At 36.6% G+C, this 11,524-nt stretch overlaps 1 protein-coding gene across 1 annotated transcript; it reads right to left on the reverse strand.

The window, feature by feature from the left end:
* Positions 1–6,848: 6,848 nt before the first annotated feature.
* On the reverse strand, positions 6,849–10,760 carry LOC112722277 (F-box protein PP2-A12). Its single transcript, XM_025773265.3, has 3 exons — positions 10,178–10,760; positions 9,498–9,616; positions 6,849–7,562 (listed from the first exon to the last, which is right to left on the reverse strand). The coding sequence occupies exons 1-3, from the start codon at positions 10,493–10,495 to the stop codon at positions 7,133–7,135; spliced, it is 867 nt and encodes a 288-aa protein (XP_025629050.1). The 5' UTR covers positions 10,496–10,760; the 3' UTR covers positions 6,849–7,132.
* Between the last annotated feature and the right edge of the window lie 764 nt (positions 10,761–11,524).

Here is an 11,524-nt window from a genome sequence, read left to right on the forward strand (position 1 = left end):
GGAACTTCCGACTTCTCTGGGCAATGATAGTTGCTAGTGGTTTCGCCTCAATCCATTTAGTGAAATAGTCAATATCTACTATGAGATATTTTACTTGCCCTAGAGCTTAAGAGAATGGTCCGAGTAGATTGAGACCCCATTTTGTGAATGGCCATGATGAGGTGACGCTGATAAGCTCTTTGGAAGGTGCGACATAGAAGTTGGCATGCTTTTGGCAAGGCGAGCATTTTTTGACAAATTCGGGTGCTTTTCTTTACAAGGTTGGCCAAAAGAAGCCAATCCAGATCACCTTCTTAGCTTGTGACCAGGCTCCCAGATGGTTCCTGCATATGCCATTGTGTACTTCCTCTAGGACCTCCTTTGTATTAGTCATCGGGATACATTCTAAGAGAGGTGTTGATATCCCTCTTTTGTATAGAATATTACAGACTATTGTGTAATTTTGTGCTTCCCTTATGAGTCTTCGAGCCTCCTTTTCATTTTTAGGGAGGACATCAAATTTAAGGTAGTTGACTATGGGGGTCATCCATCCTAAATTTTTATTGGATATAGCCATTATGTCCGAGCTGTCATCTCCCTTTGATATTGATGGTGCGTGGAGAGTTTCTTGGATGAGGCTTCTATTGTTGCCCCTAGCTTGGTGTTGGCTAGCTTGGAGAGGGCACCTGCTCGGGCACTTGAATCCCGAGTTATGTGTCGAACCTCTCCTTTCGGGAATTGTGATAGTTGTTCCTGTGCTGCATCTAGGTATTTCTTTATATTGGGGTCTTTGGCTTGATAAGTGCCATTAATTTGTGAAGTTACCACTTGAAAATCACTAAACACTATCAACCTTTGTGCCCCCACTTCTTTATCCAGCAAGCAAGGCCTTATATTCTGCTTGGTTATTAGAAGCAAGGAACTCAAACCTTAACAAGAGTTCTATTCGAGTTCCTTGCTCAATTTTCAAGATAACACCTACTCCACTGCCAGCTTTGTTGGATGACCCATCTACGTATAAGCTCCAATTAGTCGGGCTTCCCCGACTTTTAGTGTATCCGGCTATAAAGTCGACAAGATACTAGGACTTAATCGTTGTCCGGGTTTCATACTTCAAATCAAACTCGGACAGTTCCACAACCTATTGTACCATCCTTCCTGTTAGGTCTGTTTTGTGTGGAATGTGCTTTATTGGTTGATTAGTATGGAGTTTTATAATGTGAGCCTGGAAATAAGGTCGGAGCCTTCGAGAGGTAAGGATAAGAGCATACGCAAACTTTTCTATCCTTTGATAGTTCATCTCGGTTCCTTGTAAGGCTTTACTGACAAAGTAAATAGGTTGTTGTCCATTCTCATCCTCTCGGATCAAGATTGAGGCGATAGCTCGGCTCGCCACTGCCAGGTGGAGGACGAGCTCTTCTCCCGCAATAGGTTGAGTTAGTATGGGGAGGTTGGCCTAGAAATGCTTTGAAATCTTGAAAGGCTTGTTCGCATTCCTAGGTCTTTTCAAATTGATTCCCCTTTCTAAGGATCGAGTATAATGGTAGGGACTTCAACACTGATCCTGCTAAGAACCTGGATAGTGCCGCCAACTTTCTGTTTAATTGTTGGACTTCTTTGAGACAAGTCAGGCTCTTTATATCTAGTATGGCTCTACATGTATCCAGATTTGCCTCTATGCCTCTTTGAGTTAGCGTAAAACCTAAGAATTTTTCGGCTTCTACTGCAAAGGTGCATTTTGAGGGGTTTAATCTCATTCCATGCTTCCTTATTCTAGAGAATACTTCTGACAGGTCAGATAGGAGAGCCAAATCATCCTTGGTTTTTACAAGCATGTCATGCACGTATATCTCCATGAGCTTTCCTAAATGGGAGGAAAACACCTTATCCATTGGTCGTTGGTATGTGGCTCTAACATTCTTTAACTCAAAAGGCATTACTACGTAGCAATAGTTAGTCCTAGGAGTGATGAAGGAAGTCTTTTCCTGGTCCGACTTGTACATCAAGATTTAGTTATATCCCGAGTATGCGTCCATAAAGAACAAGTACCGATAACCTGAAGCCGAGTCGACCAAAGCATCAATGCTTGGGAGAGGGTAGGATCCTTGGGACAAGCTTTGTTGAGGTTTGTGTAGTCTCGCACATCCTCCACTTTTCATTCTGCTTTTTTACAAAGACCACGTCGGCCAGCCATAATAGGTATTTTACCTCTCACGAATTCGGCTTCCAATAATGCTTGCACATGTTCTTCCATGACCTGAGTCCTTTTAAGCCCGAGTTTCTGATGCTTTTGTTGAATGGGTATGGAATCTAGATAAACGGTGAGCTTATGAGACATCAGGTCAGGATCTATACCAGGCATATCGGATGCTTTCCAAGCGAAAAGGTCGAAATTTTTTTGTAGTAAATCAACTAGTTGTGCTTTCAGACCTTCTTCTAGATTAGTTCCTATATTCATTGTCATTTTAGGGTGATCTCCGATTTGGACCTCCTCTACCTTTCCTCCAGATTGAGGTCGTAGCTCTTCCTGAGTTCGAATACCTCCTGGGCTGCCTTTCAGGTTAAGGCTTTCATTGTAATACTTTCATGCCAACTTTTGATCTCCCTTTATGGTATCAATTCCTTCTGGAGTAGGGAACTTCATACATAAGTGAGGTATAGAAACCACTGCCGTAAGTCGGTTTAAAGTAGTTCGTCCTATTAGGGCATTGTATGCTGACATGATGTCGACCACAATATAGTCAACGCTTAACGTTCTTGACTTAGTACCTTTTTCCAAAAGTGGTGTATAGAGAGATAAATCCAAGAGGTTGGATCGACGTGTCCCCCAGTCCGAAGAGGTTATCTGGGTAAGCCTTTAGATCCTTTTCTTCCAACCCGAGTTTGTTAAAGGCGGGTTTAAATAATATATCTGCCGAGCTGCCTTGATGCACTAGGATTCTGTGGAGGTTTGCATTAGCGAGGATCATTGTTATCACCACTGGGTCGTCGTGACCAGGTGTTACTCCTTGAGCATCTTTTTTAGTGAACGAGATAGTTGGCAAGTCAGGAGTGTTGTTATCTTTTCCTCCAGAAAACCCGCCATTAATCATGTGTATGTGTCGTTCAGGGGTTTGTGGGGGACATTCTTGCCATCCCCCGTCTTCATCTCTCTTTTTTTTCCTTTGGTCATCTGACCTCTTTGCCAAGTACCTGTCTAGTCAACCTTCCTTGGCCAACTTCTTAATGACATTCTTTAAATAATAGTAATCGTTGGTAGAATGCCCGTAAATTTTGTGGTACTCGCAATATTCTGTCTGAATTTCTGCCTTTTCTGTTTGATTGGACGAGGAGGTGGAAGCTTGTCGATATGGCATATCTCCCTGTAAACATCTACAAGAGAGACTCGAAGTAGAGTATAATTATGATACCTTCGAGATTTTTTCGAGTTGTACTCCTTTTTTCTTGGCTTCTTTCTCTTTTTCCTGAGGTGGATAGGACAAGCTGGGCCTTGGGAGAGGATCTCTTAGTCGCGAGTTCTCCTCCATGTTGATGTACTTTTCTGCCCGTTCTTGTACTTAGTACAAAGAAGCCAGGTGTTGCTTGGATATGGATTGCGAGAACGGCCCTTCTTTAAGGCCATTAACTAATCCCATTATCACTGCTTCAGTAGGTAAGTTTTGTATTTCCAAGCATGCTTTGTTGAACCTTTCCATATAATCTCAGAATGTCTCTCTGATTTCTTATTTAACTCCTACCATGCTCGAGGCATGCTTCACCTTATCCTTCTAATTTGAGAATCTAGTGAGAAACTTCCTCGCCAGATCATCAAAGCAAGTTACCGACCTGGGTGGTAAGTTATCGAACCACTTCATCGCAGTTTTGGTCAGAGTTGTCGGGAAGGCTTTGCAACGAGTAGCATCAGAGGCGTTGGCTAGGTACATCCAACTTTTGAAATTGCTAAGATGATGCCTCGGGTCGATCGTTCCGTCATAGAGATCTATGTCAAAGATTTTCAAATTTCTTGGAACCTTGGCTCGCATGATCTCTTCAACTAACATATCTTCACCTCCTTGAGGGCTTTCCTCCCGATCTGTTCGATTGCTTCGCCTTTGAAGGTCAGACTCCAACCTTAACAGCTTTTCTTCCAACTTTTTTCATCGTCGTACCTCCCTACGCAATTCCCATTCTGCTTCACGTTGTCGTTCAGCTTCTAGTTCGAGTTGTTCTAATCGTCTGCAGTAGTCATGGACTAACGCTAGTATTTTTGTTCGATGAGAAGGTTCTTCATCTTTTGGTGGATTGGATCTCTGATTGAATCTGCCTCGGTTGAGGGTTTTCCAAGGTTCCTTCTCCATGGGGAACAGGTGTTCTTTCTCGAGGTAGAGGTAGTACTAGTGTGAGGTCATCGTGGTAGGGCTCTGGTTCTGACTCAGACGCCGTGTGACCGTCTTCATATTAATTATACGCCCTTATCAAGGGTTGATCTCAGGTCCTCGACAACGGCGCCAATGTTCGGTGGGTTACCTGAAACGGTGATTTGGGTCTGAACGTGAGGCCCAGATTCTTTATGAGGCAGCATCCGACTTGTTCTAGTGTCAAGGTGCTGCCGTCCAAGTTTCTCGTGAGGATGTGGGGGTTAGTACCTGCAAGAGACTCCGATGCTCAAGTTAGCAAGGGATTTAGGCAGGTTTTTAGTAGATTAAAACGTGTATATACCTGAAGGGTGTCAATGTATTTATAGTAGAGTCGATAACTACCTTTTGGAGTAGTTCCACCTTTGTTGGGGGATAACTATTCCCTTTATCTTGGGAGTTTGTTAGAATCTATTTTTTAGGAGAAATAGAGATAGTATGAGAGATTCGTGGAGACAATTACTTATTTGGATAAGTGAAATTGGACCTTCTTGTTGTGTCCGACCTCTTAGGAGTTCGGGTAAAAGAAGGCCCTTTGTGGGACTTTATACTTAATGGGCATGACTTTATGTTTTGGATCAGGGTATGAACAAATATTATTCTCTTTCTTTCTTGGCCTATGTTGTTGGTATATTAATCCTGTCACTCTTCACATAAATTATTTGACTCGTTTTCGCTTCGACTCTGATTTTTCTCTAACAATCAACACATGGAACCAAACAAACATGGGTTACCAATAAGTTAATTCCACAAACGAAAAATATTTGCTTGACTTATAATTTTTCTTGTACATATGCTTAATATTTTTTTTTTTACAGCATCTTTTATTGATTTGTTATTGATCAATAAATTGTTACATACAAAAACACAAAATTTATATTTTTGATATTTGTTTAAACAAATTAATGAATTAACTATTAGATCATATTGGATCAGTTTAAATTGATTACCTATACTACTATTTAATCAACATAGTTCATGTTATCAATTGTATAAAACCAGCAACAAACACATGGCCCAAACCAACTTTCCAGTAAACATCCTCATCCTCATCAGTACACTAACCTTATATACGTATTGACACCAAATAAATAGAACAAACAAAATCCCTGCGTCAAAAAAACTTAAAATAACAAACAGACAAACAAACAAAGACCTTGAACCGCCATGAGCAAATCTTATTAATTTATCATCTGATCCCAATGTTATATTCTCTTATATTTAGTTTAAGACACCAAATATACAATGAACACGTGCAAAGAAGAAATTTGGTAAAACCAAGTGCAAGGAAAAGAAGTGGCTCTAAATCACTGTAGAGGAGGCTATGTTGTGTTTAATTAGCTTAATTTAGTTAGCATAAGAAAAGACAGTGACTTTTATAATCCGTCATTGATTTTTAATTATAATACGTAAGAGGGATGCATTGTCTAATTCTTAGATCACAACTTATGTCTCATTTTTTGTCCTAGTTTAATCTGAATACAAAAGTTATCATAGAAAAGTTTAAGATACGGTGATTTCTTCGATACAACTAATTTTAGGGAAAGTATAGGCCAGTAATTTTTTTAAATTCTGGACAGCATGTAACCAACAAAGAAAAGTGAGCCATTGAATAAAATTTCACATCAATTACACACTATTAAAATTATCATTAATAACTATTTGATGGCTACAAATCACAAAAATTGTTGACCCCTAGCACTTCTCCTAATTTTAAAAGAATAATAGTATTTTTTTGGTTTAATTACTTTGTTGGTATCTATAGTTTTGTAAAATTTTAAATTAGATCCCTATATATATTTTTTTTAATTAAGTTTTTACACCAAATTCTTCTTTTTTTAATTAGATTCCTCTAAGAAATAATTGGTTTAATTATATAAGGACTCAACTAAAAAAAATGATACAAAAATTTAATTAAAAAAAATATAAAATCTAATTAAAAATTTCACAAAATTATAAACTATTTTTCTTTTGGAAGTCTCTCAGAGTATTTTAATTAAAAATTTCACAAAATTATAAACTATTTTTCTTTTGGAAGTCTCTCAGGGTATCTTTTATTTAAAAATTTTGCTGATTTATGTCTTAAAAATATTATAAACAATTATTTTATAAAATTAATAAAAAATATATATTTTTAATATATTAAATATATTCAAACTATTAAAACAGATTTATTATTATATTTTTAAAATATGTTCTTAAGACAAAAATTAACTAAATCCTTTGTTTAGAAAAAAATTAACTAATAATTATTTAAACCTGCACTAAAAAGATAAAGATAAGAATTTCTTGAAAATAAACAAAACAATCGTTTATTTTAAATAGACAAATTTTACAGAATTAAAACAATAATCATTGTATTGAAAAAGATAAATAAACAAAATAATGCTTTAATTTTGATGGGCTGACTAATGCTAAATTCATCACTTAAATTTAATTCATCACTTAAATTTTTCTTATCATAAAAATAAAATATGACTAGAAAGGTTAACTTCATTCATTTCCCTCCTCGCTAATATTCATTCTTCACTTCATCTGCCACAAAATACAATATTCTGCATTTTACAAGAAAGACTATGATAGAATGTTACAGACTCATCACCAGATTCCACATTTATATACATCAGCTTCAAAAATTCTAACCCCTTAAAGAACCATACTAAAAACTTGATTCTTTATACCTCCTGACCCCAACCTAAGTTCTATCTAAATATATGTCCCCATATTTTTAACTACTACATATACTTTCACTATAAAGGTTAAGAGCAGCTTAAAAACGATTTAACCTTTCTGACTTCACTTGGATACACCAGCACAGAATCTACACATAGCCCCCCTTTGGTGTGTGTGCAATCAATTTGAGTCATGGAGAATTTAATTTTTGTTGATGTATTTCCATCCTCCACAACAAAATTGCCACCATGGTAGAAGCTCCATTTGCCAGGTTCTCTCAGAAAACACTGGGATGTAACAAACTGGCCATCCGAAGTACATAGCTGGAACCTTACAGGCTTTACATCCCAACCATGAACATGTTCAGTGTTGCAGACCCGTCGGCCAAATCTCTTGGAGGGTTGCCCTAGATGTAGTCTGAAGAACAAGCTGTATGTTCCGGCTGGGAATGGGAACTCCACTTCTCCGTCCACTTCAAACCACCAGATTTGCTGAAGGAATGCGACGGTACTGAATCTGCAAAAATGATGGACAAAATCCCAAGATTTACTCAAAAGTGCATTGAAGTGATTAACCATTTAAAACAAGACCTACTATTTTGACAGTTAAACTAGATGATTTTGAGGTTCATTACTTTAATTTCATCATCAACGAGAATAACAAAAGGGGAACGATTCAACTATTTTCACCAATATGCATGTTCTTCCTTAACAAGAAGATTGCACAGAAAATTGAAGCTAATCCAGAAAGTCACACATATATATCAGATCCAATGTTTATATGAAACATAAATAATAGAGTAAAGACCCAACCCGCCCTTTGTCCATTTTAACGAATGACAAGGAGCCCCTTGTCCAAAAAAAAAGGGGACATTTCAGCCCTCAACTTTCTCATTTTAGGACAATACGACCCCTTTATTAAAAAATCTGTAAAATAGTAATGAAAATTAGTGTTGTGAGGGTTTTATTTGTAATTTGTGGGGGTTTTAAACTCCCACAAACTATTAGTATGTTTACTTTCGAAAAATTCCTTCACCGGCGGTGGTTAAATAGAGAAAGACCATTGTTGGAAATGATATTGCAGGAAAAGCAAATAATTGCAGTACGAAGACCTTTTAAAGGGAAAAAATAGCATAGAACAAGAAATGAAATAAGATAACATTAATGTTGATGATATTTGTATTGGTGATGATGACAATGAAGGATATAACGATGGTGATAAAGTATGGTTACACAATAGAAATAATAGAGATAGCAGTGATAATGATGAGAATAAATTGGTTATATTGTTAAAAAAAACTTTGTGAAGGTTTAAAACCCCCACGAATTACAAATAATCCTCCCACAAAATTAATTTTCGTTACTATTTAATAGATTTTTTAATAGAATGGTCGTATTGTCCTAAAATGAAAAGGTTGAGGACTGAAGTGTCTCTTTTTTTTTTGGACAAGGGGCGTCTTGTCCTTCGTGAAAATAGACAGGGGCCGGATTGGGTCTTTACTCTAAATAATAGCATTACATATAAAAGTACTAATAAACTCTACTGAAAGGACAAATATAGAATATTTACATCAGCAGATTTCACTAAAGCGCTGCCTGATCTACGCAAGGCCACAAACCATGTTGCCGTGTTGTTTGGATTGCTACAAAATAAAACAAACTACTAGTTCAACCACCACCTAAAATTGCTTGGTATCAAAGCTGGGTTTTGGTTTTCCTAAGGATTGCTATGTTCTGGGTTCTGGATCCCTATTATAAGTCTTCTTGGTTTAAGTAGGGAGAACATGGGAAGGTGGAACATTCAGGACAAAGTGAAAACGACTTTCAACTGAAGTTGTCACACCAAGTATAATCGGATCTTCACCAAAATGTTTGACCTTCTTGTTGGTTCACCTTTTCAACCAAGCAAAACTTTGGATTTAAAATAAGAAGTGAAATAATCCCTCAATTCCAGTTTCTCTGTCCTCAGTCTACTATCCCACTCCCTCTTGTGTTTTGCTAAATGGTAAAAGTTCAAATTTTCTGTCAATTCAAATACATAGAAATCATCAAAAAACTCATTTCTTCTATGAGAATTTACCATTTTTTAAAACTTAAAAGCATCCTTCACTAGAAATTTATTTCTTCTATAACTTTCTTTTGTGGCCTCTTTCTTTTTCACTTTACTCCCTCGAAACACAGTGAGACATAACCTCAACACCCCTGACTTATCTATATGTAACACTAAATTTCTTTTTTAAAACAATAATAATAAAAAAAGAAGAAAAAGAATGGGAATTATAATATAAGAACCATATAACATACTCTGACGTTTTGCATCCTCTGCAACGGTTTGAAACTTGAAAGCTTTTCATAAGCCATCAACTACATAGCAAGCATAAGAAAGAGCTGTTCCCATTTGATACAAAAAATCTTTCAAGGTAAGAAGATCGATGAGTGTGAAGAAGCTTACCTAGATTCTTCAGTTGGTATATAATTCCAATATCTTCGGTCACTGATACCCGTTATTGACAGTCCTTTAGCTGCTATACACATACAAAGCTTCCCTATGTTCTTGTCCAGCCAAAGTTTCTGCTTCCATCAAGAAAAAAAAAATTATCTTCCAGCAATCCAGCGTGACGAGCATGGTAGCAAACACAAAACCTCATTTGACAAACCGAAAAAGATGCAAAACCCTCTCACTCTTAGGGATCTAAGACTTAAAAAGGAAAAAATTAAGAACTAGAATTATCTTTTTTTTATTTACTCTTCTTTTACATTAAGGAAAAAGCAACCAAATCATGATCACTTTTTATTTTCCCACGGCAGTGGATCAGTGCTACATTTAAGAATTTGCGGCTAGCCAATAAGTCGCTGGTATTCAAACCCCAACCCTTGTTTAAGCCAACTAGTGTGCTACCCACTCCACCAACCAAGTTGGTTGCAAATCATGACCATTTAACCAGTAAACCAGAGAAAGAACAACGTTTCAATATTTTTCTTGTGCTAAAGTAGTGGTTTCTACAACAAAGGAGTAAAGAAGTGATTCACCAAAATAAATAAATAAATAAATAATAACAATAACAATAATAAAGTAAAAAAGCTTTTTTGTGCAGCAAAAGAGAATAATGAAAGTGAAAGAAGGTTGATTACCTTGGTGCCTCCATCGAAGGTATTGGTTCTGCAGAGTGCAGAGTAGATGCCTCTCTTTCCATTTTCGAAATCGGTGGGTAAACCATTGAAGATTTGGCGAACAAGAACGTGGTAATTGGAAGGAAGCTTGGATTCCCAAACGAAATCGGCGGAGGAGGCAGCCCTGAAAGTGCGGGTCAAGGTGGCGAGCTTGCAAATCTGGGGAGGGTCCAGGTACTCCATGATCAGCGCCACGCAGCTCTCCGGCAACTCATCCATGCCGCACGTCGGTGACGGTGACGGTGGTGACGAGTGAGAGGAAGAGAAGCTGATTCCCATCAAAGACAGCACTAGAAGGTTCCGAAGAGAAAGAGAGGAATGAATGAGAATGAGATAGAGGAGGGAGAAGTAGGGAAGGGCTTTTATGTTATAATGAGTAATGACTATCGAGTAACGAAAGGGTGACAGCAGAGAAGAGAAGAGAGAGGGGGATGTGTGATTCGGACACAAAGCGGAACAACAACGCAAAGAGAAACGGGGAATGAGAAACAAGACAATAAGAAAAGGAAATTAGAAAGAAAATATCATGGTCACTTCCATCAACACCTGCCCCGCATCTTATCTTATATTATAGGAAGACTTTCACATATGCCATTGTACTTTACTGGCATACTAGTATTCTTTAATTTTTCACCGTGGATATAATGAATAAAATAAGTTGGTGGTGAAGATTATAAAGACATTTTTTGATGTGTATATGCGTAGATGTTGAACACCGTGAGATGAGTACCAGCCATTTTGTTAACCGAAAAATGGATTTTTTTAAAATGTGGCTTGATGCCCTTGTTGTACATTCAAAGCAGCTCATATTGTGGTGTTGTGGAAAGTTTAGTGTTGGACTTGGACCGGCTAAATATAGTGTTAGAAGTAGATGTCAATTGAGCTTGAGTTATTGGTTAATGAATTCTTTTATTTAAATAAAATAAAATAAAAATAAAAATAAAAATAAATATATAATTATACAATTTTTATAAATTAAATTTAATACATCTGTGTCTAATTTTTCTTATATAAATTGTAGCATTGAATTTTAGTATTCATTAGTAAGAGAATATTTAAATAACAATAGTATAAACAATAATTTTAAATTATTAATATTATTCATTGTTAAGAAAATATTTACTAAAGACATAAAAATAAAATAAAATAATACAGATAATGCATATTAAGATAAAATGAGTATTTTGAAGTGAAAAAAAAAATCTCTATTCAAATAAAAGAATATTTGTATACATAAATTTATTTTTGTATCCATGTGCTTTATATTCGGCTTAAATTCATATAAGTTATAAACTTGTATACTGATAT

This window comes from Arachis hypogaea, chromosome 11, assembly GCF_003086295.3.
Source record: "Arachis hypogaea cultivar Tifrunner chromosome 11, arahy.Tifrunner.gnm2.J5K5, whole genome shotgun sequence".
In the NCBI taxonomy this organism is placed as follows: Eukaryota; Viridiplantae; Streptophyta; class Magnoliopsida; order Fabales; family Fabaceae; genus Arachis; species Arachis hypogaea.

Excerpts from the sequence above, each read along its gene's own strand:
- LOC112722277 (XM_025773265.3), bottom strand. The coding sequence starts at position 10,495 with ATGGGAATCAGCTTCTCTTCCTCTCACTCGTCACCACCGTCACCGTCA. Across the intron at positions 9,617-10,177 it reads CCTTCGATGGAGGCACCAAG|AAACTTTGGCTGGACAAGAA; the intron begins GTAATCAACCTT and ends TGATGGAAGCAG. Across the intron at positions 7,563-9,497 it reads ATACCAACTGAAGAATCTAG|ATTCAGTACCGTCGCATTCC; the intron begins GTAAGCTTCTTC and ends TCATTTTTGCAG.